This window comes from Pollachius pollachius, assembly GCF_949987615.1.
Source record: "Pollachius pollachius genome assembly, chromosome: 19".
NCBI classification, from domain to species: Eukaryota; Metazoa; Chordata; class Actinopteri; order Gadiformes; family Gadidae; genus Pollachius; species Pollachius pollachius.
In genome coordinates this window covers 8,659,254-8,684,100 of record NC_136952.1, presented here as the reverse complement: position 1 = coordinate 8,684,100, position 24,847 = coordinate 8,659,254, and the positions used below count along the sequence as shown (strand labels likewise).

The 24,847-nt window shown below is 48.7% G+C and overlaps 1 protein-coding gene across 2 annotated transcripts in view; it reads right to left on the bottom strand.

Moving 5' to 3' along the window:
* adkb (adenosine kinase b) overlaps nucleotides 1–24,847 on the bottom strand; it is an 89,638-nt gene that overhangs the window by 20,489 nt on the left and 44,302 nt on the right. For both annotated transcript variants that reach the window (XM_079757396.1, XM_079757395.1), the window contains exon 7: nucleotides 3,004–3,174. In XM_079757396.1, the coding sequence (XP_079613522.1) occupies nucleotides 3,004–3,174 (171 nt within the window). The remainder of the gene's footprint in view (nucleotides 1–3,003; nucleotides 3,175–24,847) is intronic.

Below are 24,847 nucleotides of genomic sequence, written 5' to 3'. Positions count from 1 at the left end.
TTTGCAGCCACATAGGTAGTACCTTTCAGAGTCTAATCGTCGGATGGATTGGGCAGAAATTTAAGTTATTGCCATGTTCTGTATGGGGCTGGTGTAAATATTGTCAATGGAATGGAGCGCTTAGAGGAGGGTATTTCCTGTAAGGCTAAACATTTTAAGCTCTTCATCTGTGGCAGTGGCTCATTTAAGGAGGCATACACTGTTTTGGGGGGGCAGTTCACTCTTATTACTGCTGCCCAAATAAAATCAAATTACTCGATACTTAACCTGATGTAAATTGAAGACCGCCACGAATTCCGGCTTATGGAACATCAGTCAGAGTGATTAATTCGGTCCCAATTAATCGTTCAATTTGTCCATGATATGTCTTCAAATTCCCCATTAGGAGGCCCGCGGTAATGGTCCGATGCTTTCCTCCCATTGTGTGTCTGTGGTTTATCGCTTGCCGCTCCAACAGCAAAGGCAAATTGTGGCTAATTTTAACAGTGGATCCACTGGCATGCGGTTTTCCAGCGATAATGATTCCCTCATTCAGGCCTAATTAGCGGTAGTCATTTAATAGAGGGAAATGTAATGCCCTGGGTTTCGTGTCAGGTAGTCGGGTAGTCAGGAGTCGGACAGAGCAGAAGGACTCAATTAGGCCTGGTCTGTTCCCGGGTTATCTCGCGACATGTTTGCCAATTAACCCAAGCACTGTCGGAAGGGGGAAAAAAAACAGAACCGATTCCATTTCCCCCAACTGATCTCAGAGACTGTGGCAGCGTCGACATTGTGGAGCTAGCCTCCTGGCTCCCTCCCCCACCCTCGCAGGGGAGAGCAGACACCACACGACATCCCAAAAAGGCAGTAATTACGGAACGGACGAGAGACTGTTATATAAGCTAGGAGCCCGCCGATAGGCCAGGGCCTGGCAGGCAGGCAGGCAGGCAGGCGGATGCCAGGTTTCAAACACGTACCAGCGAGATCATGTTACAGCGAAATGACCCAGGGCGGCCTGACTGGAACACACAGTTGGTCCTTTCAGCTTTCGGAGGGAGACAATGAAAATAAATAAATGTCTGCCGCCGCCGAGCAGCAGTCAAAGGTGTGGGGAACATTGTTTTGAAGTCTCCAGCTAATGAAATAATGTTGCGAAAATTATTTCATCGAAACCAGATACGCTTCGGCTGAAAAAAAACAACTCTACCCAAAACACATTCGATCCCCGCCAGATCAAACCCTTCTTTTGTTTGTTTATGGTCTCGAAAAAAACGCTGTTGTGTTATTCCTCCGCTCGCCTGGTGCGTTTCTGTGTCGAGCGCAGGCTTAGGGAACAAACACACAAACACACACCCACACAAAACGGTGACTTCATGCGTTGTGTGGCTGTGGTTAAGCAGCAGAGAGAGAGACATGGACAAGGCAGCCACATTAGCCTTCCCTTGCAGCGTGTCGTGCCGGGACTGCGGGGAGTCAGTCTGTGTAATCCCCACTGTCACTGACTTGTTATGAAGGCATGAGGGGCTCAGGGTGATCCGGGACCGGGGAGGGGGCTGTGAGGGAGGGGAGTGGAGGGGGGTTAGGGTGGGGGGCGGTGGGCTAGTGGTGTTGAGGGCATTGGGGCGAGAGAGAGAGGATACGGCCGGGTGGGAGGGGAACAGGGTAGTGTGCCATGTGGTGGAGGTGGTGGTGTAGGCCTGTTGCCTGTCACTCACCATGTGCCACTGCATGACTGCCAACGCGGTCTGCCTCGCGCACAACAGGGGGCCCGGGGCCCCGCCGTTTTCGAGGCAGACACTCCTGTTCACTTTGACGGTAAGCCGAAGGGAGTCGGAACACCCCGGACGGGAGGCGGGCACCAACCCTAGCGCCATACTGCGCGGGGCGGTCTACATACGGGCCTCGGACTCGCCGTTGACATTCTTCTCAGGAGAATGAAAAAGACAATCAAAAAAAAAAACAATAATCTCTTTGAAAAAAAAAAAAACATGCGTAAGTAATTATCCAAAGTCATTAAACTGTAATGACTGGAGGTGTGAGCAAACAACTTATGCAAACCGCAAACAGTACCACCCACCCGAAAATACATAACGTTTGCAAAATATACTCTGTGCTCTGGGAGACCCGAGTGTTCCTAACGGCAATTAGGGAGACGAAGAGAGGGGTGCATATGCAAAAGGGAGGTATTGTGGAGCTTGTGGGGGCAGGTAGAGGGATGCAGGGTGGGGGGGGGGGGGGGTGGATTGGGGGGGAGAGAAGAGGGAAAAGCTGAAGTCAGCAGCAGTAATAAATCCACAAATGCTGAGCGGTTCCTTCCAGTCGTGTCCTGCTCTGCGGACCCCATCTCTAACGAAAAGTAAAAGAGCTCTGTTTCGTAGCTTTAGCAGCAGGGAGGCGAGGCAAGTGAAAGAAAAAAACCTTCCTGTGCACCTCCTACCGCCCTACCCAACACCACCACTACCACCCCTCCCCCTCGCTCCCAAAAGGTGCAGTCTGTGTAGGCGATACGCCCCAGCCCCGGCACAGCTGGCCCGTTGGAGGATACATCCCAGCGCCGCCGCTGTATACGACTACTGCCTGACCTCTATCGTACTACTCCCTTCCTTATGGCCAAGGGGGAAGAAATCGATGCATTAACTGCCATGAAATGGTGACACGATTAAAATGAGTGATTACTAGGCTAATTCTTCTCCCTCTCTTTATTGGGCTGTGGCTAAGTGCAATTTTAAATAGCCAGCGACCATAAAGGGGTTCAGAAACGGGGGGCGGGGGAAATCGCCATTTAAGTTCAGTTTTTGATGTATGGTATCAGGGCACTTGTCCCCTTTTAAAAACCCACATACTCTCCAAACCAAACATACAGATCACTTTCTAATGTTGAAAGAAGAACTCACGTAGACAAATGCAAAACGAAAAATAATCTTCAAATCCATGTGGGGTTCCTGTTTTGCATTGGTACAGATTTGTACCGCTTGCCTGTTTGTACAGCACACACACATGAAGGAGGCCTTCTCCGCCACTCACCGTCTCGTTGCCAAACAGGACGTCGACGTAGGGCATGATCTTCATCAGGTCCTCCTTGAAGAACTGGCTGATGAACGGCGCAGAGAGGTTCATGCAGAACACCTTGTTGTTATCGGACACATGCTTGGCCACCTTGAGGATCGACTCCGGGGACACCGTCAGGAAGAAACCCTGAAACAACAAACAAGAACAAGATAATTATTACACCTAATTGATTTTATGTTCTTTTGGTTGGCAGCCTCCAAACGAATGAAGGTATAATCCTTCGTTCTCCCACTGTAGTGAAGGCCCTGACAGTACAACCAGTGAACCAATAGAACATTTAAAACCACTAATTTGTGTCTTTTTTGTGTGTCGGGCAAGGTCAATTAAGACTGACAGACTATCTTTCATTACAGAATGAAGAGGGACAGAGAGATGGTGGGACTTAGTTGAAACGTTTATCTCCATAAAACGAATGTTTGGTGGAACCTGTACACATTGCAACAAAGGCAGAGGAGAAGGACAGGAGAGGGGGAGAGAAAAAAATCCATCCAGGACAAAGCTGGTGGCTGTGGTCCAAGGCCTGTACTGGAGGAAGCAACGTGCACGTATCCAATGATGGGTGGAACAAAAGTCTGGTCTGGACTCTCCTTACTTGGAAACAAGAGATGCAGGTCCACTCATTGTGTGAATGAATACAAATCAGGTAAGAAAACACCTTTGTGTTTCGGACCGAAACCCGAAGCGAGACTCTCCAGCGAAAAACCAGCCCAGCACACAAAAAAAGAAAAACACTTGTGCTTTGATACAGATCTTTTCTACCTGTTTTTTTTTTTTTAGCAACAAGCTTCTATATAAAACTACTATGTTAAGATAGCATGGAGGGAAAACGGCGGTGGGGGTTGCAAGAAAAAGAATGGTGATACAATTAATCTAGTAGAAAAGCCTCTATTATGGCCTAGAGTGTAGTTCACTCATTCAAACACTTATGACATGTGTTGCAACGGAGAGGCAGGACCTCATGTAAAATGAACAAGGTGCAATACCGGTGAATAGAGGTTAACTACATAGTCAATCAAATCCACACGGTGTAACAAAACAGAGGCTGGGTGAATACTTTGTCACACATCCATGAGGTCTTTCACTCTCTGAATAGCTTAGTAGTAGTTCTCATTTTTTCCACACAAAGTAGGCATGTGCTTTGTTTTTCCTATTCTTCTTCTAAAAAAGTGAAGAGTGAACGGGTCGGTACCCGCGGCAGCCACGGTATCGTGTGTTGTAGACAGGAGGTGTTCTGAGCGGGCCTGGGAACACAAAGGCAACTCACTCCAGAGCTAATGGCCCATTATTGACCTTGACATTTTTCTTTCTCAGGGTGCCAATGTGTCAGAGGTGGGGAGATTGTTTTCGGACACAAACGGTCCCTTTTTTTTTTCCCGGAGTCGAAAGCGGTCATGGTTACCTCAGTGTTACCAATGATCAAAGGCCCGTGGCTTGATCAAATATCCAGAGGGTTTGTGAACTTTAAGAAGCCACGCCACAGCCTCTCGAATCACTCGCTGGCTGTGTTATACACCTCCGTACACCACCACTATGCCTTCCCACCAGATTGCCTGGAACTCTTTCATATGCTACTGAATAATTGCTCCAATTAATAATCTCGTTATTGAAGGAGTTATATCACTTTAATCTTTTTTAATGTGGATTTTCACAGGGCTGAATGATTCAGGATAAAATGATTATGTTTTTGCTGATTTTAAGATTTGTAACGTTTTAAGATTTCCAACAACCTACCAGATGCATCATGTGGCAGTTAACATCCCTCATTGATAATAATAATATTTGGGAGCTATAAAAGGAATTTTACAAGCAGCCATCACTTTTGTTATGGTTACTGAAGAAAATAAATATTTTTGTGTATAATTGAAAGGAATACTTTTCTGTACGGCCCCCTCAAAAGCGTCTGGTGGTGTGTCACCAGCAACACCTCCCACCTAAAACAAAAATAGAAAGCAGAGTTGAGGGATATGGTTGACATTATGCTTGAGATGGACAAGATTAGGTCCAAGGTTAAAAATGGTTAGGTTTAAGTGGCTGATTCTGGTAATAGCGAGATGGTTTTATCTGGAAAGAGATCTAGTCTATTTGATCTTCCAAAGTAGCAGGCTTTCGCTCGTTCGATACGTGACACGCGACTACATCATTCTTACGTTAGGGGTGGGAGGAGTTTCATGAGCCGCAAGTTACTTCTGACTGTGCACTTTGGTCACGTGACACAACACCCTTTGATCATTAGCTGATGTGATCGAGAGCGAAATGTGTGCTTGACGCAATACATATTATCATTGCAATCAAATAAAGTCATGTATGAATGAAATCGTAAAGAGGAATTTAATCAAGACTGAGTTGTCCTGTAAACATATACGCTTTTAAAGGCAAACAAACAATCCAAAAAGCTTTTTTCTCCACTTTAAACAATGAAACTGCTCAAGGCATTTCCTTCACAGAAGACAGCAAAAACATTGTCTCCAAACAACTTCTAAAGAGCTTGGGTAAAATAAATAAAGAAGAAAGCAGCATAAGCCAGAAGTTTGAGCCATTCCGATTCCCATCATTAGGGTTGCTCTTTCGTTGTGGACAGAGAAACAGGAGAAGTCAAGTCTTTAGCACTGTGGTGAGGATCGTATATCGAGAAAGACAGCTCCGGTTTCCCCAGGTGTCAGGGACCCTTGTGAAGTGGGTAGACGATCACGTTTCCAGGTCAGGGTGATCAAAGCGCTGATCAGTTTTCGCACACTTTCCATCCAGCCAAAACATTTACTAAAGCGATGAGAAATGCAATTTCCTGGCAAACAATGCCGCAAAGCGAAGTTTGGCACTCCGAAGCGGCAATTTGTGGGAGGACTTGGAAGGCAACACTTTCATTTTCAGTGTTTACCCTAGAAGAGGAATGACTTCCACTCCGCTCACACAAAGAAAAATGCCTAAATGGAAGCACAAGATGAGATTTGTGGTAATTTAACCAGGGAGGTCTTACTTTGCAGCACTAGCAGAATGCTGTCACACTTTCTCTGCATTGTATCTGTGGGTTTTTCCTCTCTCTCTCTGTCCCTCCACCTCCCTCCCTCCCTCTCTCTCTCTCTCTCTCCCTCCCTCCCTCTCTCTCTCTCTCTCTCCCTCCCTCCCTCCCTCTCTCTCTCTCTCTCTCCCTCCCTCCCTCTCTCTCTCCCTCTCTCTCTCTCTCCCTCCTCGAGGCTCTTCACCCTCTGAAAGCTGGCTGTGATGGATGACACAGTGTCACTGAGCTTAAAATAAAAGAACATCTGAAGGGTAAAAAATGATCTATTTTGGGAAGGACATTTTCATTTGTGGCACCAGAGGTGGCCACAGAAAACGGAAGAAGGGAGAAAAAAAAACCCTCTCTTAATTCCCTCCGTCTATTTTAAATCCTACTGGGGGAGAGTGTTTACAATACTGTTTGATGATGTACTTGTTTGACACTTGCCATTACTCAGAGCGTGCCATGTAAAGAATACGCACAATTAACTCTTAAAAGCGACCTTCAAATATGGCTGCCTCGTTTGTGCCCCCCCCCCCCCTCCATCAAAAGTCAGGCCATCGCGGCTCCTTTAAGGGAGCGGCATGTTGCGCTGCTAATTTCCTTGTCGTCTGGGAAGCCCAGCAGCTCACCAGCAGCGCTGCTTATCAAAGCCGTTCAAAGGCTGCCCCTGACATGGGCCCCCTCTGTCATTACCATAGACGGCCCCCCCACCTGCATCCGTCCTTCCATCAGTCCCTCCGTCCAGCCAGCCATCCCTCCCCCCCCTCCACTGCTCTCCAATGCAGGCGGGTTCATTACACAGACGGAGACGTCACGCGGATCAGCGGCGGAGCCCTGATGCTACACACTGTTCACCTTCACCTATCTTTAGGAGAACAAGCGCCTGGTGCCGGTCGGATCGATGGCCAATGTTTGGAGCATCATCAGTCGAGTACGCCTCTATCCCCCTCCAGACACCTCTGGCATGCCCTGCCTCTGTGCTCCAAGATATATGCCTTACCCCCCCCTTATGCCGCGGGAAGGGGCCTGCTGTTTTACCACAATACACACATGAAAACAGAATCTCACCACGCAGTGGGGGGGCACAGAGCCGAGTGCTGCCAGCTCTCCAGCTCCTTGGATGAGGGTAAAAGATTGCAGGTGCTCCTGAGTGTTTACTTGACAGCGATGCGAGGCTGATAAGATTGCTTTCGCGTTCAACCAAGCATCTCATTTCGACAAAATTGGATGTTGAAGGCCTGAGCGTGTTTTAAGAGCCCACGTTCTGTTTTAATTGGAGGAGCTAGACGGTTTCCGAATTAGGAATAATGCCAATTAGGTCATCTGTAAAAAAAAATGAAACAGTTTTTTCCTTGAAGAAAAACAGGTCCAAAAAGCCTGATTCAGCATCTCAAGCAGCACTAGACTGTTTGATCCGACTGCAAGAAGATTCAACCGCACCGACCACATCTGCTCCGTCTTCCCTAAAATGAATGTATCATGTTCGTTCCGAATACATCAGATACGTAAGGGATTCAACCATTCGTTGTGAAGGGTTGGGACTGGGGCCAACTTGTAAAGGCCATGTAGTAGATGAAGAGGGGCAGAGGGGGATTATCAACTTGGCTAAGCTCCCACGAGCCACATAAATGTGCCACAAACAGTGGATTTAACAACTGGTTAGAGACACTACTGACTAACCACTCCAGAATTGATTTCTTTAAATGCTCTCTGGTTTAAATATGACCCAATTGGCAACAATAATTCGAGCATACGTTTCCATTATGCCCTTTTTCTGCTTCGAATGAGATATGGAGACTGCAACTGAAGGGTCAGGGCAGTAAAAATACCTGGCCAAGGTCGCACTAATTAGTGTATATAAAACCAAAACACGGGAGCCAACCTCGGAAGCACTTCAGGGGGGTGTGTGTCAAAGCACCGGACCGCACGGGCATCAGAGAACATAATTACATTAACCTCTGCCGCCACAAGTGCGTTCATATAATGGCAAACAAACGACTCGCGTATAACCCACCGGAAAACGCTCCAGCCCTAACGAGAGGTCACGGGGTTGCTCTGTCACCACAACATTCACCGACGTTTGATGGATTCCTATGGCAGACGCTGATGGGAGATGATGTGAGAGGTGAGCTTCAGGGGTCCCTTCAAAAGGCTGGCTTTGCTCTGCTGCTAAGCTACAGAGTTTCAAGCAATGTGCTGGCCAGGGGTAAGAGGCCAGCCCGAGAGGCAGCGCAAATGCCAAGGAATAAACTTGAGATCTAAAACAGACTAGATTCAGCACCGAGAGCATTTAAATGCCAATACTAATCCACAGAATGATTTAGGGCATGGCACAAAGCGACTCCCCTTACACATACCATATGCTAGCACCGCTACGTCGGGGGAGAGAGAGTGAGAGAATAAACATTCCAATGAAGTGGAAATGCTTGTTTCTTCAGGAAAAAGTGCGCAGGAAAAAAAGTAGAACACTGTGTGGACAAACACACATGCACACGCATACGTACGCATAGATTCCGGCTTTGGAGCTTGTTGATTTATGTTCTTTCTTAGAAACTGTTGTTTTTCCACCGTCTCGGGCAGCCAGGGAAAGAACAAACTGTTTGGTTTGCAGAGAGTTAAACTTGCTAATGCATACGCTCTCAAGTGTCCTTGTCTACTTCACTGTACTTAATTAGCATTTTGGCGCTAGCAGTTCTGTCTCCTTCAGTACCTTTGAAGGGGAAACATCCCTCTAACACACACATGTGCACACACACGCACGCACACACAAATGCAAAAACAGGAACATAAACGCACGGACGCACACACACACACACACACACACACACACACACACACACACACACACACACACACACACACACACACATCTATGGAGTTAATGGACAATGGAAGAGGAGTTGGTAAGGGCTGATGGAAAAATGAAATATAGAGTCTGCAGACCAATACGAAAACAGATGTCGAGGCTCCAGACCTATTTTTTCTACACTCTTCAGCTGCCTTGAGTAGGGAATAATATATGGGTCAGATGTATTAAGCAGGGGCTCTGTAATGTGCTGTCCACACTGTATACGGGGGAGGGGGGGGGGGGTGTTCTAGCTTCAACTGCTTGGTAATCACAGAGGTTAGCGCGCAGACAGAAAAGCAAATCTCGGCGGACATTCCTCGACGGCGTTGCACAGAAGTGAAACAGTTATTTTTCCGTAATGCTCGACTCCGCAGATGTAAATGAATTAGCGCACTTAAGCTCGGCAAGACAATATTTCACTGTGCGCCAACACTCTCGGCAAGGGCTAGCGCACCGGGTCGGAAAATTGCAGGTAATTGCCGAAGCCGTTGTATCACGTTCAGTTTTGGTTGGAAGGCTGAAATAACAAAGCCCTGATTGCTGGAAAAGACAAGGGCAGGGCGGCCCCGGGTCCTGTTGCTCCGAGTTAATTTGATACATATTTCTCCCCCCTTTGCCATGTCAGAAGTACTGGCAAGAGTTGGAAGTTGGAGGGGTATGGGGTAGGGGGTTAAGGGAGGGTGAGAACCCCAACGTTAACCTCCAAACCCTGTCTGTCTGCCATTTAACGTCTGAGCAGCATGCAAAGCAAGAGGGCCTCCTTTCAACGGCGCTGGGTGAAGGCTGTCAAGTTCAACGCAGGAGCTCGCTGCCTGTTGTTTCACGTTGAAGGCATTTGGGCTGCTTAAATTCAGGCAAATATTAACTGCGGTGGGTGTGTGTGGGAGTGTGTGTGTGTGTGAACAAGACACACGGGGAGAGCATGTGGCAAAAAGTGAACAGTTCAATTATTCATAGCTATTTAAAATATCATCTAATTGCAATTGTAATAAGGCAGCCCTCGGATGAAAACACTAACTGCTATCAACAGCCCTCTGCCTAATCGCCAAATTAGAATTTAAAATGAGCACAGTATATTACACGGCTTTTCCCACAGTATCATGATTTGCTGAATAAGAGCAAGCTCGAATTCAGCATCCATAATTTGTATAGTGACAATTGAGGGCAATTTGAGCTTTGAGGAAAATAACTGGTGATGATTAAACTTAAGGGACTAAGCTGTCAGATATATTGTTTTCTCCGGCTCCGAACTGATTCTATTCTAGTATTGACAAAATATCTCACTGCATTTATGGCCTTTTATTAGTCTATACAACAAGTTATGTTCCACTAAAGGAATTGGTGCACCACTTTATGTCCAAGGAATATTAACAAAATGATCCAAGGGGGAAATGGAGTGTACTCTTACACATATAATGAATTCCCCTCAAAATATGGCAATATGTCCCTGTTTGCAGGGAAATGTTGCTTTTTAAACACAAAAAGTAATGTGTAATGAAATGCACAAAAATAGTTAAACTTATAGTAAAACACTAAATAATATATCTACAAAGAAAAAGCAATCTATACAAAAACCATGGAGAACCCAAAAAAGACAAAGCAACAAGCGAGACGGGGAAGATGGAGACTGGTGGGGAAAGCAGTAGCTGTCAAGGCTAGGAAACTTTACGGTTCATCTGCTTAGTCGTCGCCCTGTGTTTTCTCCTACTCGGCGCTCTGGTGACACTTCAAGTCAACTCCATTCAGTTTGCCTTTGTTCAGGCCTGAGGAGGAGAGGGCTTTGAGACTGACGAGATGATGTAAACATAGAGGCAGAGCATGGGCCACAAAAACAACAGCAGGAAAACACCGGCGGGTAGCTGTTTTTGGTTTTGTTTATTATTCCTAAGATGGAGGCACTGGAATCTATTAAAACTTAAATTGCAGTTTGCTGTTGAGTGAGCTTCGGCAATCCTTTCCCAATACTCAATACTGATACAGCATGGGCTAAAGTACCACCTCAGCCCACCGTAACCTAACACTTGATCAAACAAATTAAAGGTTTAATCTGAAATACAAGTGAAATGCCATGTTAATGGTTCCATAGGGCAAAACTACAAGTCAAACACAGGTCACTGTAAGATACTGAGGAATTGCCACTGGACCAGATCACAATTCAGTTTCTCTCCCCCTGTGCTATGCTTTGGGAGGTTCTCCCTCAAGGGTGAGGCGGGGTTAGGGTTAAGCTTCAGAGATCTGCACGGGATGGATGCAAAGGGGAACGGAAATCTGGTCAGTCTGGTTCTCAGGGTTGCAGTATGCGATTGTGATTACACAACAATATCCAGTGCAACTGAACGGTGCCGTGTTCCAGCCAAGAGCAGCCTCGTCCCGCTACCGTTATTCATTCCAAACGCCTCAGTGGAAGAGCCATGCTAATCTGCCCTGTTGGACGGTTCCAACACCGGGAAACAGGAGGGTTCATGACGGCCGAGCGCTGACGTAACGGAGGTCTCCCTAATGCAGGCATCCTCTCAGAACGAGAGGTTACCGTGTGTGTGGGGGTGTGTGCCGAGGGTTTCTGACCGTGGCAGAGCTCATCAAAGACTTAATGAAATCAATATACGAAAAGGAAAGGTCTGAACTGGAGTGAACGCTCAACCACGCGCACACAATGTGTCACGGCCCAGGAGAGGAGACACTGTTACTTAATGTACGCCCACACTTACTCAGGGCTTATGCTCAATATGAAAAATGACCACTTAAGGGAAAAATAAACGCAAGAAAGCCGGTCTGAGAGGCAGGAGGTTGAAGGTTGTCTGCTAATTGCTGGAGGGGAGTGAAACCATGTAAGGGTAAACAAAGTCTGATCGATGGTGGGGGATTATATCAGAAAGAGCCTCTGGCCTCTGGCCAAGATGAGCAAACAGACTGCTCTCTGTATCCCTGCTACAGTTGTTTAAAAAAGGAGAAAAGGAGGGGGGAAAAAAAACGAAGGCGGGAGCGCTGGAGTTAAAAGCATTATATTTCACAAGAGGTGGTGATCCGATCGAGCACGCCACAATACCAGATATGTCATGTCGCAAAACTGGATCACTCCCTGGCTGTGTGTGTGTGTATCGGCCAGAAATGCCAGCAGATAAGAGGGCAGTGTTGTGAGCTGGAGTTGATGGAGGGCTGTTCCGGCTGGCGGCTTAGCTTCAGGTCAGCCTATACTCCCATAGCACAGGGGGTGCACAATCTCTCTGCACCGCGTGCATTCGTGTGTGCTTGTGTGTGTGCAAGCGCGTGTTTGTGTCTGTGTGTGTGTGTGTGTGTGTGTGTGAAACCCTCGCCGCCGCCGTCGCCACACGATGCAGGAGTTCATACACAGTCACAACCTGTGTATTCTGTCAATTCCCCCGGCATCAACGGGGAAATTGCAATTCACATAAGCCACTTAAGGAAATCTACAGAGGGAGAGAAAGAAGGTGTACGAACTGAGAAGGGCTTACGAGTTATTGGAACCTTTTAAAAAACTAGGAGTTTTTCATCCGACAGGTTTACCCTCCCAGCCGGCCCACCCAAACCCCCCTCCGCACACTCTCTTAAAAGCACTCCACCGAGTTATAATCCTTGCGAAAGGTGTCAGAAATGAAAATAACTTAATTCACTAAGGCCCGTCTGAGATATGCCAGGCATCCGCGGTGAAGACAAGAAGGAATAATTGCAAAAGTCGCCCAACTGCAAAGGGAGCTTGTTTTCCTTTTATAAGGCACTTGAGCAGTGTATACACCTCTTTGTTTTCCCGTGTCGTGAAGCGAAAAAGCATGAAGTCCCAGCCAACCGCCCCACTGCTGCTGCTGCTCTCGACTCCGGGTCGCAGCCACAGTACATACACCCCCATCGCACACCGCCAGAAAAAACACCCAACCCCATGAAACACCCCGGCCACAGATCGCACCCATTTCAAAGACAATGCCCGCCTTCCAACTTGTGGAGAATCTCAGGTGTTGCAAAGGCAAAGAATTTATTCTATTCACTCACTGCCAATGAAGAAATGGGAAGGTGGGGGTGGGGGTAGGAGGGGGAGGGGGGGGATTGCGTGCCTATACCCTGCACAAAGCTTTGGGACTTCACTAGCGGTTGCCATGGTGGTTTCCCATTAGAATAACAAACATTTCCCCTGGATGTTTAACAGCGCTTCCTAGTAAGCACAGCCCTGCCTGGGCTGCAAGTAACACTCACTCATTCTCTCTCCTTCACTCTCTCTCTTCCTCACTCTCTCTCACTCTCTCTCACTCTCTCCCTCTCTTTCTCACTCCCTCACTTTCTCTCTCCCTCTAGCCCCTTGCTCCCTCCTTTTTCTTCTTGCGCACCTGCCTTCACATTTTCCACTGCACAAAATAGAAAAAAAAAATGCTTGGGGGTTGAAATATGAAATACGGTTACGGGTAAAGTAAAAAAAAAAAAAAATTTGAGAGCCAAAAATAAGGACTTTTCTTCAAACACGTAATAACTTTCCATGGGAATAAGGAGAAACTTAAAAAAGAATAGCACTTCCCCTTGATTTTCTGCTCCTACCACTTTTTTAAGCAGGCAGTGAATTTCCTGAAGTGATAAGGGCTTAGCCAATGTAATCCTCAGAGGGCTCTTCTCCGGCATGCCACGAATAAAGAAACCTTCCCCTGTAGGAAAAAAAGAGAGGGGGAGAGAGGGAGAGGGAGACGGCCGGGGGTGGAGGTGGAAGCAACAGTCGTGTCTAGAACAAGGGTTGGGGGGACGGGGACAGGGGGAGACGGGGGTGGAGAGGCAGGCATGCTAAGGCTTCAACTCCGAGTCACGCTGTGAATGCAAATGAGCCCGTGTTGAGAAAGAGCAGCCGGACTCAGTCTCAGCTGGACATCAACAGCAGAATATTGATATGACAATGCAAAGGAGGGGCTTCCCTGGCCCGGTGTGCAGGGGCCAACGGGGGGGGGGGGGGGGGTCGCTCAAATTGGTCCCAATGCAAAGGGGACCGCCCATAAATGTTTCACAGCGGCCGCCCCCGGATGATTCATTAGTTCTTAGTCTTGATGGTCTGAGGGCTCAGGACATGTAGGGCCGTGCCAGGCTGAACGGGTACCATGTAAAGTCACTCTCTCCGCCGCCCCGCTGAATATACGATTCTGACCTTTCGCTTCAGATATTGAAATGAGAAGCAGGGGGAAACACGACTGGCCACGTGCCGCCGGACTAGGTGATGGGGAGTACTACTGCGATGAGAGATGAGGCTGGGGGAAAATAGTCCAATTATTCATGATTATCTACAACTTTTTTATCTGCAGTTACAACAAGGCAAGCCAAGATTATATTGATTTCAATTAGTATTCATTCACTATTCATTAACTACTTTCAATAATACTAAAAATAAAAAAAAACTAACTGACCGAATTAGGTGTTGATGTATTGATTGTATTGTGTATTGATTTCCCTTAAGTCAAAGATGAATGAATGCACCTAAGGTCGTCAACATCCAACCTCGATCCATCTATTGTAAAGACAGAAACTCTCTGGGCTGTGTAAGATGCCTGGCAGCCATTTAGGATCCGGGGGGGGGCCGAGCATTTCTGCCTCTCTATGGACGGTTGGTTAAATGTGGTTGACACATTTGCATCTTCAAAGATGTGCGCCGACAAGCTCAACATGTGTGAGATGTGTCTGGGCGGCATGTGAAAACCCCTGTTCTTCTTCTCCTACATACACACACACACACACACGCTCAAACACACACAGACACACTCACTCAAACACACAATCACCCAGGATGCTTCGAGGTCCTTTATCTGCCAGGTGTATCATTCAAAAGTCAGCTCAATGGGGTAGCTGTACAGATAGCGGTTTGGGAATGGCGATAAAGAAATTTGCTACCGCGCTTGTGAAAACGCCAAACAGCATGGCGTTCGCATACCGCAACCCCCAACCTCATCACCATAACATGGCAGAACCATACCCCGTTAACATCACGATAACGTCAATCCCAATCGACCACCATGTCGTTTACCAAAATGTAATGACGCCACCAAATGGAACCCAGAGTCGGCGACAACGACACACCAGTAAACCCACAATTTATCTGAGCTCCGCCGCCGCTAGCTCAACGGGCGTCTCGTCGGATGAGCCCGAACAATGGCGAGGCGCCCGGCGCATTGTGGACGCGGCGCCGGAGCGCATTGTCTGCCACAAGGCTGCCTCACAAAAGGAGGCCTGTGCAAAACAAGACGTGACGGCTTCATAATACATCTTCGAAAAAAAAAAAAAACCTGTCCCCTGGGCTGCGCTCAACGGATCATCGCTTTTTCCGACTTTTCGGCGATCTCTGCCAAACCGCGGCAATCATAGCCCCGGTAGGAGCCCGTCCTCCCAGCATTATCGAGCACGCCGCTTGTTGACTCATTGGTTGGCTGAGGCAAAGGGGTTAGCATCAGCCAGCATGACGCGCACTATCACATCATATTAGTATTCTGATGAGGCATATCCGTTTTGGCATAAGCTCATCGCTCCGAAAGGGTTTTCCTCTTCCCTTTTTTTCTTTTTTTGGTTGCATTGTGTAAAAAATAAAACTTTGAATGCGGTCCTTAAAAGAAGATTAATGCCACTGGAGTGTTTGTGGTGTCTAATCCTGAGAGACCATTTGTTGGTGGAGGGGAAGAAGAGGAGGACAGGAGGGAAACAGCTGTACTTCAAGAGGATCCATTGAAAGATTCCATCCCTCCCCGCGTATATTCATACAGTGGCAAGATAACGTAGGAGTGCTGATTACAGCGGTGGGAGAACAGAGAAGAAAAAGCCTGGAAATGACTTTGCCATTGCGGGAAGAGTGCCGCTACTGATATGACCAATGGGCATAAGCTGGCAAAACACATGAGGAAATGCATCACCGCGGTTTTATGTTTGTGTGTTTTATTTGGGACACCTTCCCCACTGAGGGTTCCTATTGGGCTGGCGTTTTTTGTTTTTTTTTTCGGACCAGGAATGGCGAGGAGCGAGAGCGAGTGTGAACGCAGCCAACCGAAAGAGAAACTAAAAACCCCGCGCCCGGGTGACCCCGGGGTCGAACACCTCAGCTGAACCGGAAAAAGTGACCACGTCGGTTGGATGGAGTGAGCCTCGACACGGGAGCCAAGAATAAAGACGTGGCCTCGGGGAGCGAGAGAGAGCGAGGCCGAGAGAGAGAGAGAGAGAGAGAGAGAGAGAGAGAGAGAGAGAGAGAGAGAAATCACTGGCTCTGTTTGTGTGCCTGCCGTAAAACGCGGGCTACAGGGAGTTTATTTACTCACGGGGCTGAGCGGTAAAGCGGACTGGGCGTCCCTAGTTGAGTCTTGTTTATGCAGTGACACTGTGGTGATCCGCGGGACTTTAAGTGGTCGTCACGACGGCCCCCGCCCTCCTCCTCCTCCTCCTCCCCTATCGCCGCCGCTGCTTGCTACATAATTAATATACGGGCTGACATGACATGGATATGATAGGACATGGGTATCAGAGGCCCGCCGTTGACTGCTGTACAGAAGGAGGGGGGGGGGGGGGTGAAGGGAGTAACTGCATTTTTCATGAGCCTGCCAGCCAGCAGTGTTCATCGGCCCCAAAGCTTCGCAGCGTGACCACAGGGACGCTGGGGGTGGGGGGGTTAGGAGGAGGGGAGGGCCGGACAATGGGGCAACAGAGGCAAATATTCGGCGGTGTCAAAACAAACAGGGGCTTTTTCTCTTTTTTTTTTTTTTGCACACGCGGCTCAGATCCCCCACTGATCCCGCTTGTCAGATCCCGGTGATCACCCCTGCATCTCCCCGCCGGCGCCGGGATCAACGCCTGCCTGCTGCGAACGCCCCGACAGCGAGCGAACCCGCCTCTCATCTTTGACTGCCCCCCTGATCACCGACACCCCCCGACATCTTAATAGGCTGAGGCGGCGTTTGACTCTAATGAAAATAGAAACAGCGTGATAGGAGTGAAGCGGAACGTTTTACCCCCGAATAACGCTTTGTTTACGACGCCGGGACTATAAATAGCTCTGTGGAGGAAACCCGGGGCGTGAAGAAGAAGAAGGATCCGTTGGGCGGTGGGGTTTGGACAAGGAGGGCTGGGTGTTAGCCTTTGGGGCGGTGTTGCCTGAGAGGGGTCATTCCTCCTCATTGGGAGCCATTACCGCCCCCGACGTCACTGCCAGTCTGTCCCCTCACCCATCACACAGCCCCTGCCCCCCTCCCCCCTCCAGTGGGTCGACTCACCCCCTACGACTAAATCACATTCTGCGCACAAACAGCCGGGCTTTGCAGCATCTAATCTAATCGCTCCATCTCCTGTGTCCCAGTACATGTCCAGTCACACACACACACACACACACACACACACACACACACACACACAGACTGAAGGCCGACATAACACCTAAAACCCTGTGCACTTCCGCCTAGTGTTGTGCAACTGCAGCCGGTAATGCAAATCAGAAATTAAGATTTGCTTTCTAATTATTATGGGGCAGGGGGGAGGGGTGGGGGTGGGTTCTGGCTGGTTAAAGAAACACGGAGACAGACAGGAATAGGAGCACATTAAATTCTCATTAAAGCCAGAGGAAAGGGGACATGGAACATATTGACACAAGTCCTTGAAAGAGAGACAGGGACACAGAGAGCGAGCGAGATAGAGACACAAACATACAGAGAGCTGACATTGATGCCGTTTTGTCATCTCGGACTAAATAAAAACTACCTGGGGGCCCGAACTGTAATTTAGCAGAGCGCACAGTGCCAGCGTTGTCAGGCAAGCCCGGGGGCCACTTCCCAAAGGGCCATCATTTCCAATACAGGCTGGCACATCTTATTAAAAGTGTGACAGATTTATTATTATAGTTGTTTAGCTCCCCTTAACCCCTACATAATCAAATCACTCGGGTGGGTTCAAGGAGACCCTCCCCTCGGTGAAGCAAAATCATTTGTCTTTTTATTTATTTATTTGCTTTCTTTTAATCGAGAGGGGGGGCGGGGATGATTTAAAGTGCTTGATTTAAATTCTCTGTGCGTGGTCAGTCCCACGGACCCCATGCGGGGACATATCCTGTTTACTTGCCAGACGACCACCCCCCCCCAAACCCCCACCACAGTCGAAGTCATGAAGAGTCAAGTGTGTGGGTGAGGAACGTTGGGGAGAGAAAGAAGGAAAACGGAGGAGGGAGGGAGGGAGTGGGGGAGGGGTACATAAATCAAACACTCCTCTGAGCACTTTAGAGCCCGGAAACAGATTTCTGCTTAAGTACAAGAGTTGGTAAGAAAAAAGAAAAGAAAAATGCTCTTTACTATAATTAGGCTTCAGCAAGAGAGCGAGATTACACGCCATGCACTGGCCACACTCTGGGCTGTTCTCAGATCCATTTACGAGTGCAGAACACCTTGTGCTGTCATTATAGCGGTTATATATATATATATATATATAAATAAATATAACATTATAAATAAGAACAACATTATATAATAATATCATATCTGATTGAGCGGAGAGAGCGATTTGCTGCCATCGAGTCTCCTTGTTGCCGGGCGGGTTTGCAGACCGGGCTGCCATATTGTGTTATATGCAGTGTAATTGCGTCGGCACAAAGTGCTCCGAGGTGAAGTGGAGGCATACAGTGTGACAAAGAATGATGGAGCACGTTATTGGGCGCGCGGGGCAAGGGATTGTCATTACCTACAGGACATTGATGATTGGGAAGCACTTATTCTCTCGCTCAGGAGCGACAGTGAGATGGGAGAGAAAAAAAACAAACCGGGCGCCCTCAGCAAAATCAATACGCTTTGAGCCGGCGGAATGCAAATGGCCACCGATCCAGCGGCATGACACAGGGAGGACGCCTCCTTACTTATCCCGGCTCCATTCAGTGTCATCATTAGCCACCACAGTGTCAGTTCGGCTCGATGAAGGGGCATTATTTCCAAAAGGATAAGCGTTGCATTAATCCTTTTATGCTGCTTTCAGCAGGATACAGTCTCCCCCATAGCTAATATTAATGCGTAGAGGTGTCAAGAGAGTGAGATGGCTAATCCCGATAGCTCAGGATGTACAGTCAACTTTACAGATGGCTATCTGCCCCCCGTACCTGCAACACTAATAGGCACAAGGACAGGATGTGCTTTCTTTCTCTTTTATTTTTTTTAAGATCCACTTGCTCTGTGCCTTCAAAAAGAGGAGAAAAAGCGATAATTTTCCACGGGGCTCCCTGGGCTGGAGAGATAAGGCAGGGAACGGGGGTGGAGAAAATATAAATGATGCTCGCCTCAGAGGAGGAAAAAATAGCTTCCTGATATAGTCCTAGCTCTCTCTTTAGGGCTGACACCAAGAACATACACTTTATCAATTATACATAAAGCCACTGTTGGCAGCTTGTTTGGATCCAACCCCAGCCCTACAGAGTGTCGAAATGTTTCTAGGAGCCCCCCCTCCTCCTTCCACTCCTCTTCCATCAATGCAACCCCCCCCCCCCCCCCACAACCACCCAGCAGCCTCGTCCTTAAATCAATCCCTTTTTAGGCCTGAATTTATTTTTCCTGTAACAAATCTGTCTTGGCAAAGGCTGTCACCTAAGCGCGGAGAATGACAGGCTGATGTCTGTGCAGAGAACATCAACCTTGCTCCAGGAGCAGCCTCCCAAGGTAAGTAATCATGCAGCGGTGTGTGTGCGTGCCTCTGTGTGTGTGTGTGTGTGTGTGTGTGTGTGTGTGTGTGTGTGTGTATGGATGTGCCTGTGTGTGGATGCCAGCCAGAGTCCAAACAAACCCAGAGTCTGTTGCTCAAGATAAACAAACCAATTAGGGCGGAAGGCATGTTATTCCTCAGTCGGTGGGATATTTACTAGATGGAAAATAATCAATGCATTCTTATTTCCACAGGGCCGAGTCTGCGGAAGACCTGAGCAGAATTAAATCCAGACAGAGTGCAGGGAGTGAAAATTATTCATTAGAATTCTGTTTTATTATATTATAATAATAATGGGACTTAACTAGCGACTAGTCATGTAAATCATCTGTTGGAGCAGGGACGGAGAGGGGCGTGGAAACATGGAAGGGGGAAGAGTCATCATCGCCTCCTTGCCCCCTCGCTCCCAGGGATACATGCCCTTCTTGTGTGGATGAGTCAGCTTACATCTTCTGACAATTGTGAGCCAAGGGCTTTGTCAAAAGCAACCACAGTTATTGTTTTGATTGGTCCCCCTTGTTATGTTGGGAGCGCAAACTGCTTTCAAATGTGATTGCGCCACAGCGTTTTAGAAGTGAGGCACGCACATACAGAACATCAAAAAGGAGATGTCTGCTTTTTATTTACTGCCGACAATCATTTGGCAATTTGGCGAGCGCTCCTCGATTCCTTGGAACATGCTGGCCCGATCGGTAATTGCGAGGAGAGCCCCCATTGGCCGGCCGGAGCATGAGATGACTGGGCTCACGGTGCATGACATTTAAGCCGGCCAATAAAGACGGACATGCTCATCAACGCGGCGGTGTCCTCTGCCAGGGCCCGTTTCAGTGTAAAGTGGAGGCCTTTGCTGGGTTGGACTGGATGTACAGCTGCACTGGCTGCCTTTCAACCTCGTCCCTCTGGGCTCCGGGCACCAGCCCTACTACTGGCAACTGGCTATGGAGCTGCCCAGAAATGACCACACATGAGAAGAAGTGCCCATGTTTTCTTTTAACGTTGCAGTCAAGGAGCAACAGCGACATCGAAAGTGTATGGAAACAGAAAGACAAGAAAAAAGAAGAAAAAAACGGGTTAAGAGATTTAATGTGCTGCCGAAATCCTGACACTTGCCAGAGGTCCAAATGTTCCAGAGCCGCAGAAGCACCACCACACGTCTCTATTAATCCTCCGAAGCTGCATACGATATTCACTCGAGAAACAATAGATAAGGTCACTGCGCTCGTAGGCTATATATCCGAGTGGCAAGCACCCATGTCGGAGAAAATGGAGTACCTTGTTGTGCTGAGTGTAACATCTGCATGACTAAAAACCAGGGCAACTATAAACATTCCCAACATTCATTTATAAACCATTCTCCAGTACAATTAAACTGTCAAACCATTACAGCTCATCATCCCCGTGATTCATTAGGGTTCCTTTTTGTGCAAAAAAAAACAAAATAAACAAAAGGGGAAGAAACAGGAAAATACAATAGAAGTTCAGAAAATGGACAACTGCCAAACTGCCAGGGAAGAAGATATGCATTGGCTTATTACGGTCTGTAAACAAATTACAGCTACATAAAAGGGGAAAATATGAAACCACGCAGGGGGAAACAATTCCCAGTGAACTCCCGGCATCTGCCGAGCAGAGACACATGTGCACGCGCACACACACACACACACACACACGCACATCTGCGGTGAGCTGTTTGTCGACCGGCTTCGAGGACTGTCAAGCTGACCGGGGAGTTGGGTAGAGGGGCTTGCGGTAAGCAGAGTATTCCGTTGGCGTCTTTTCTCTTTTTTTTTAATATTCCGTGCTTCACGCCAGTGTGATGATATAACAAAGTCTGACACTTAACTCTGCTCAATATCTCGTCCCCTAGGAGACACGCTTGCCTGGAGCGCCTGTGGTTTCAGAATGTGAATCTTAATCAGTTATGTACCTGGCGGAGCAGGTTCTTCCATCTCCCCGGTGAGAGCATCAACACATGGCCATTAGCCACATTTCACGGGCCCCAGAGTGGCTATTTATTTTTTCCTGTTCAACATTACCTGACAAATAATTACCCCCGACTATTCAATTAAGCGACGCAACGCGTGCACGTTTTCTTTTTTTAACCGCTGTGCATCAAAAAAAACTTTGGCGTTCGCAAAAATGTTAAATCTTCCGTTCGCCCGAGCACCCCACTGCGTTATCGCAGACGGGTGGTGCAAGGTAAAAGAAAGAAGAAATAACATACCCCTAAATGATTTCATCCGCTCGTGACGAAATTGAGATGAAGAAAATAGTTTAGAGCAGATCAGGTGCACACAGTGTTACTGGGGAAAGGACATGGCGTTTTCCCTACTGAATGAAAGAGAAAAAAGACAAGCACATTTTAACAAGGTAACGTGGGTGTACAAGGAGAAAGTCAAGGCCCGCTGGTGGAGGAGAATGGCCTGGAGGCTGAGCCACAGCCAGAGTCCAACAAACCTGCTTTAACCAAAGGCAATTACTCAAGATGAAATGGATTAAAGCAATTATTTCTTGTTCAAATTACAAAGCTTAAAGACCTGCCAACTTTAAGTATCGCAGTGCATTCCCCCCAAAAATATTCAAATAAACAATGCAAGTCAAAATCACCTTCAAATGTGCCCTATTCAAATCAAAAGGGCGGCTGCGCCGACACAATGCCTCCCACCACAACAAAGGAGGCCAGGCCAACAGTGCACTCTATAAAACCCTCGCTACCCCAAAAGGAAAGTCAGACCCCTCCTTTTCTTTGCACATGGCGTAGCAAGTTTATATCATCGTTAACGATTCAAATAAATGTAAAAGTAGGCTGGAGCAGAACGCCGTTAAAAAACTGTCAGGGGGAGACGGGAGAGGGGGGGGAAGGCAAAACGCCATGCAACCTCACCAAAATCCACAAAGTGAATCAAACCAGCTCATCAGATTTGGCGTCTTTATCCTAATTTGCAAGACCCCCCCCCCCCCCCCCTCCCTTCCCTCCCTCCCCTCCCCCCAGTCGGGCCTCTGGTGGGGTGTGTGTGTGTGTGTGTGTGTGTGTGTGTGTTGGGGGGGGGGGGGGGGGGGGGGGGGCAAGGCTGGCGGGGATGGTTCTCCAGCTGGGCGGGCCAGCTCCCATACATCCCATTGGCACCAGGCAACCCCATGCAGAGAGCCAATCACAAGCCCCACCCCACTCCTGACAGCTCATTACCACTCAATTAGGCAGGTGCAGGGCGGCGCGCGGCCCCTCCGCCGCGAGGAGCCCTCCCAGATGCATGTTTAACATCGGAGAGAATTACACGGAGACGGCAAACACGGCGCGCGCCGCCCTCGCCACTTGATTGCGCCGAGATTGAAATCTCGTAATTGGCGCGGGCCCGGGGACGTCGGAACAAAAAATAAAATAAAATAATAAAAAACAAAAAAAAAGGCAAGCCGATGCAGTCGGCTTGTAATTGAACAATCAGTGATTCGTATTCACGGAGATGCGCGTGTCGGCAGCCACGAGACGCCGTCTGATTAGGGCGCTGTGCCGCGGTGACGTGGGGTCGTCAGCCAGATGAAAGGAAGGCGACGGCGTCCTCTGCGCTGGGGTTAGCACACAGTCGCGTCCGCGGAGATCACACGCGCAGACGCGGACATGACGCAACGCCACCTCCTTCTGGCTTGTGTCGCTCAAACGGGGAGCCATCGGCGGGCACGCCGCGTTCGGAACACGTAACACGCACACACGTGGGGGGGGGGGGAAAGGCAACGGCCATCCCTGGAGGACCGATTCTAATCAAGATGAAATGATTTACAAATCTATTTAATAAGGCTCGCCAGAAGTCAAACTTGGCATGTAAATGCGGCAGGGATTAAATTTCATCGGCAACCAAGACTGTAACTGATCGCCTGCAGACAAAGGAGGGAGCCTGCCAGTTCCATTACCCTCTCTCCCCCACCACTCTCTCTCTCTCTCTCTCCCCCCCCCCCCCCCCCCCACACACACCCCACACCCCGCCCTTCAACCCCACAGCCCCCCACACCAAAACCCTGCCTCCCCCTTCCTTTCCTCCCCTGCCTGCATTTTCCTCGTGAACCCTTCTTGGCTCCGTGGAAGGACAGGGCAGCGCAGAGTGGCGCAGTACAGAGGACGAGAGGGAGGGAAGGAGAGAGGGAGAGAAGGAGAGAGGACGAGAGGGAGAGAGGGAGAGAGGACAAGCGGGAGAGAGAGAGACAGAGAGAGAGAGGCACGAGAGATGGAGAGTGAGAGCAGGGGAAAGGACAGAACAGAGGGGAAGGAGAGTAAAGGATACAGGAAGAGAGAGGGAAGAGGGAAAGGGTGCGGGAGGGTGTAGCTACTTAAGAGGAGACCAGAGGAAGAGGAGCAGAGAGAATGAGATGAAAGGTAAAAAAAGAAAAAAGAAAAAAAAGAACTCAAGGTCAGGACGAGGACAGCCTGGTGCTTTCAGCCAGGGTGGTGGTGGAGTAGGGGGTACACATACAGAGAGAGAGCGAGAGGGAGAAAGATAGAGGGACGGAGAGGGAGAGAAAGAGAGAGACAGAACCGCAGTCACCTCTCTGCTAATCAGCCCTTTGGCTGGCTGATGAGGTGTCAGTTGGTTCTGAGAGTGGAAAACCTCTCCCTTTGCTTTTTTGGCTGCAAATTGCAGGGGCTGGCGTGGTGGAGCAATTGTGTGTGTGTGTGTGTGTGTGTGTGTATTTGTGTGTGTGTGTGTGTGTGTCTACGTGTGTTTAAGTGTGTGTGTGTGTGTGTGTGTACAAGTGTGTCTGCCCTTCTGTGTGAGTGTCTATGTGCGTCTCTCTGGGCTGTTGCAGGCTGACGCGCTGCTTGCCGTGCCAGTTTTGTGATTTTTTTTTGGTGTGTGCCTGCTCTCTCCCCCTCTACATCCCTCCTGCTCCCCCTCTCCCTCCGTCCTTCTCCCCCTCTCCCTCCCTCTTCATCTCCCCCTCAGTCTCCCCCTCTCCACCCTGTCTCCCTCCCTCCCTCCCTCCCTCCCTCCGTCTCGCCCTCTCCTTCCTTGCACATTATGCTACAGTGACTGAGGCTGAACTCGGAGCGCTCTCCCTGCAGTGAGGCCTGCGACTACAGCGGCCAATTAACACTATCTGCAATGTGGCTGAGCTAACAGCGTGTGGCATCGCTACTTCAAGACACTGTGCCGTTCGGAAAAAAAGCCCAGAAAATAGGACAAAAAAGGAAGAAAGATGGTGGGCCTCGTGTGTTTTCACTGGGGCGTGGCTAAGGATACGTGCAGAAATGTAGACTGCGCTGCCGCCGACACGGCTGT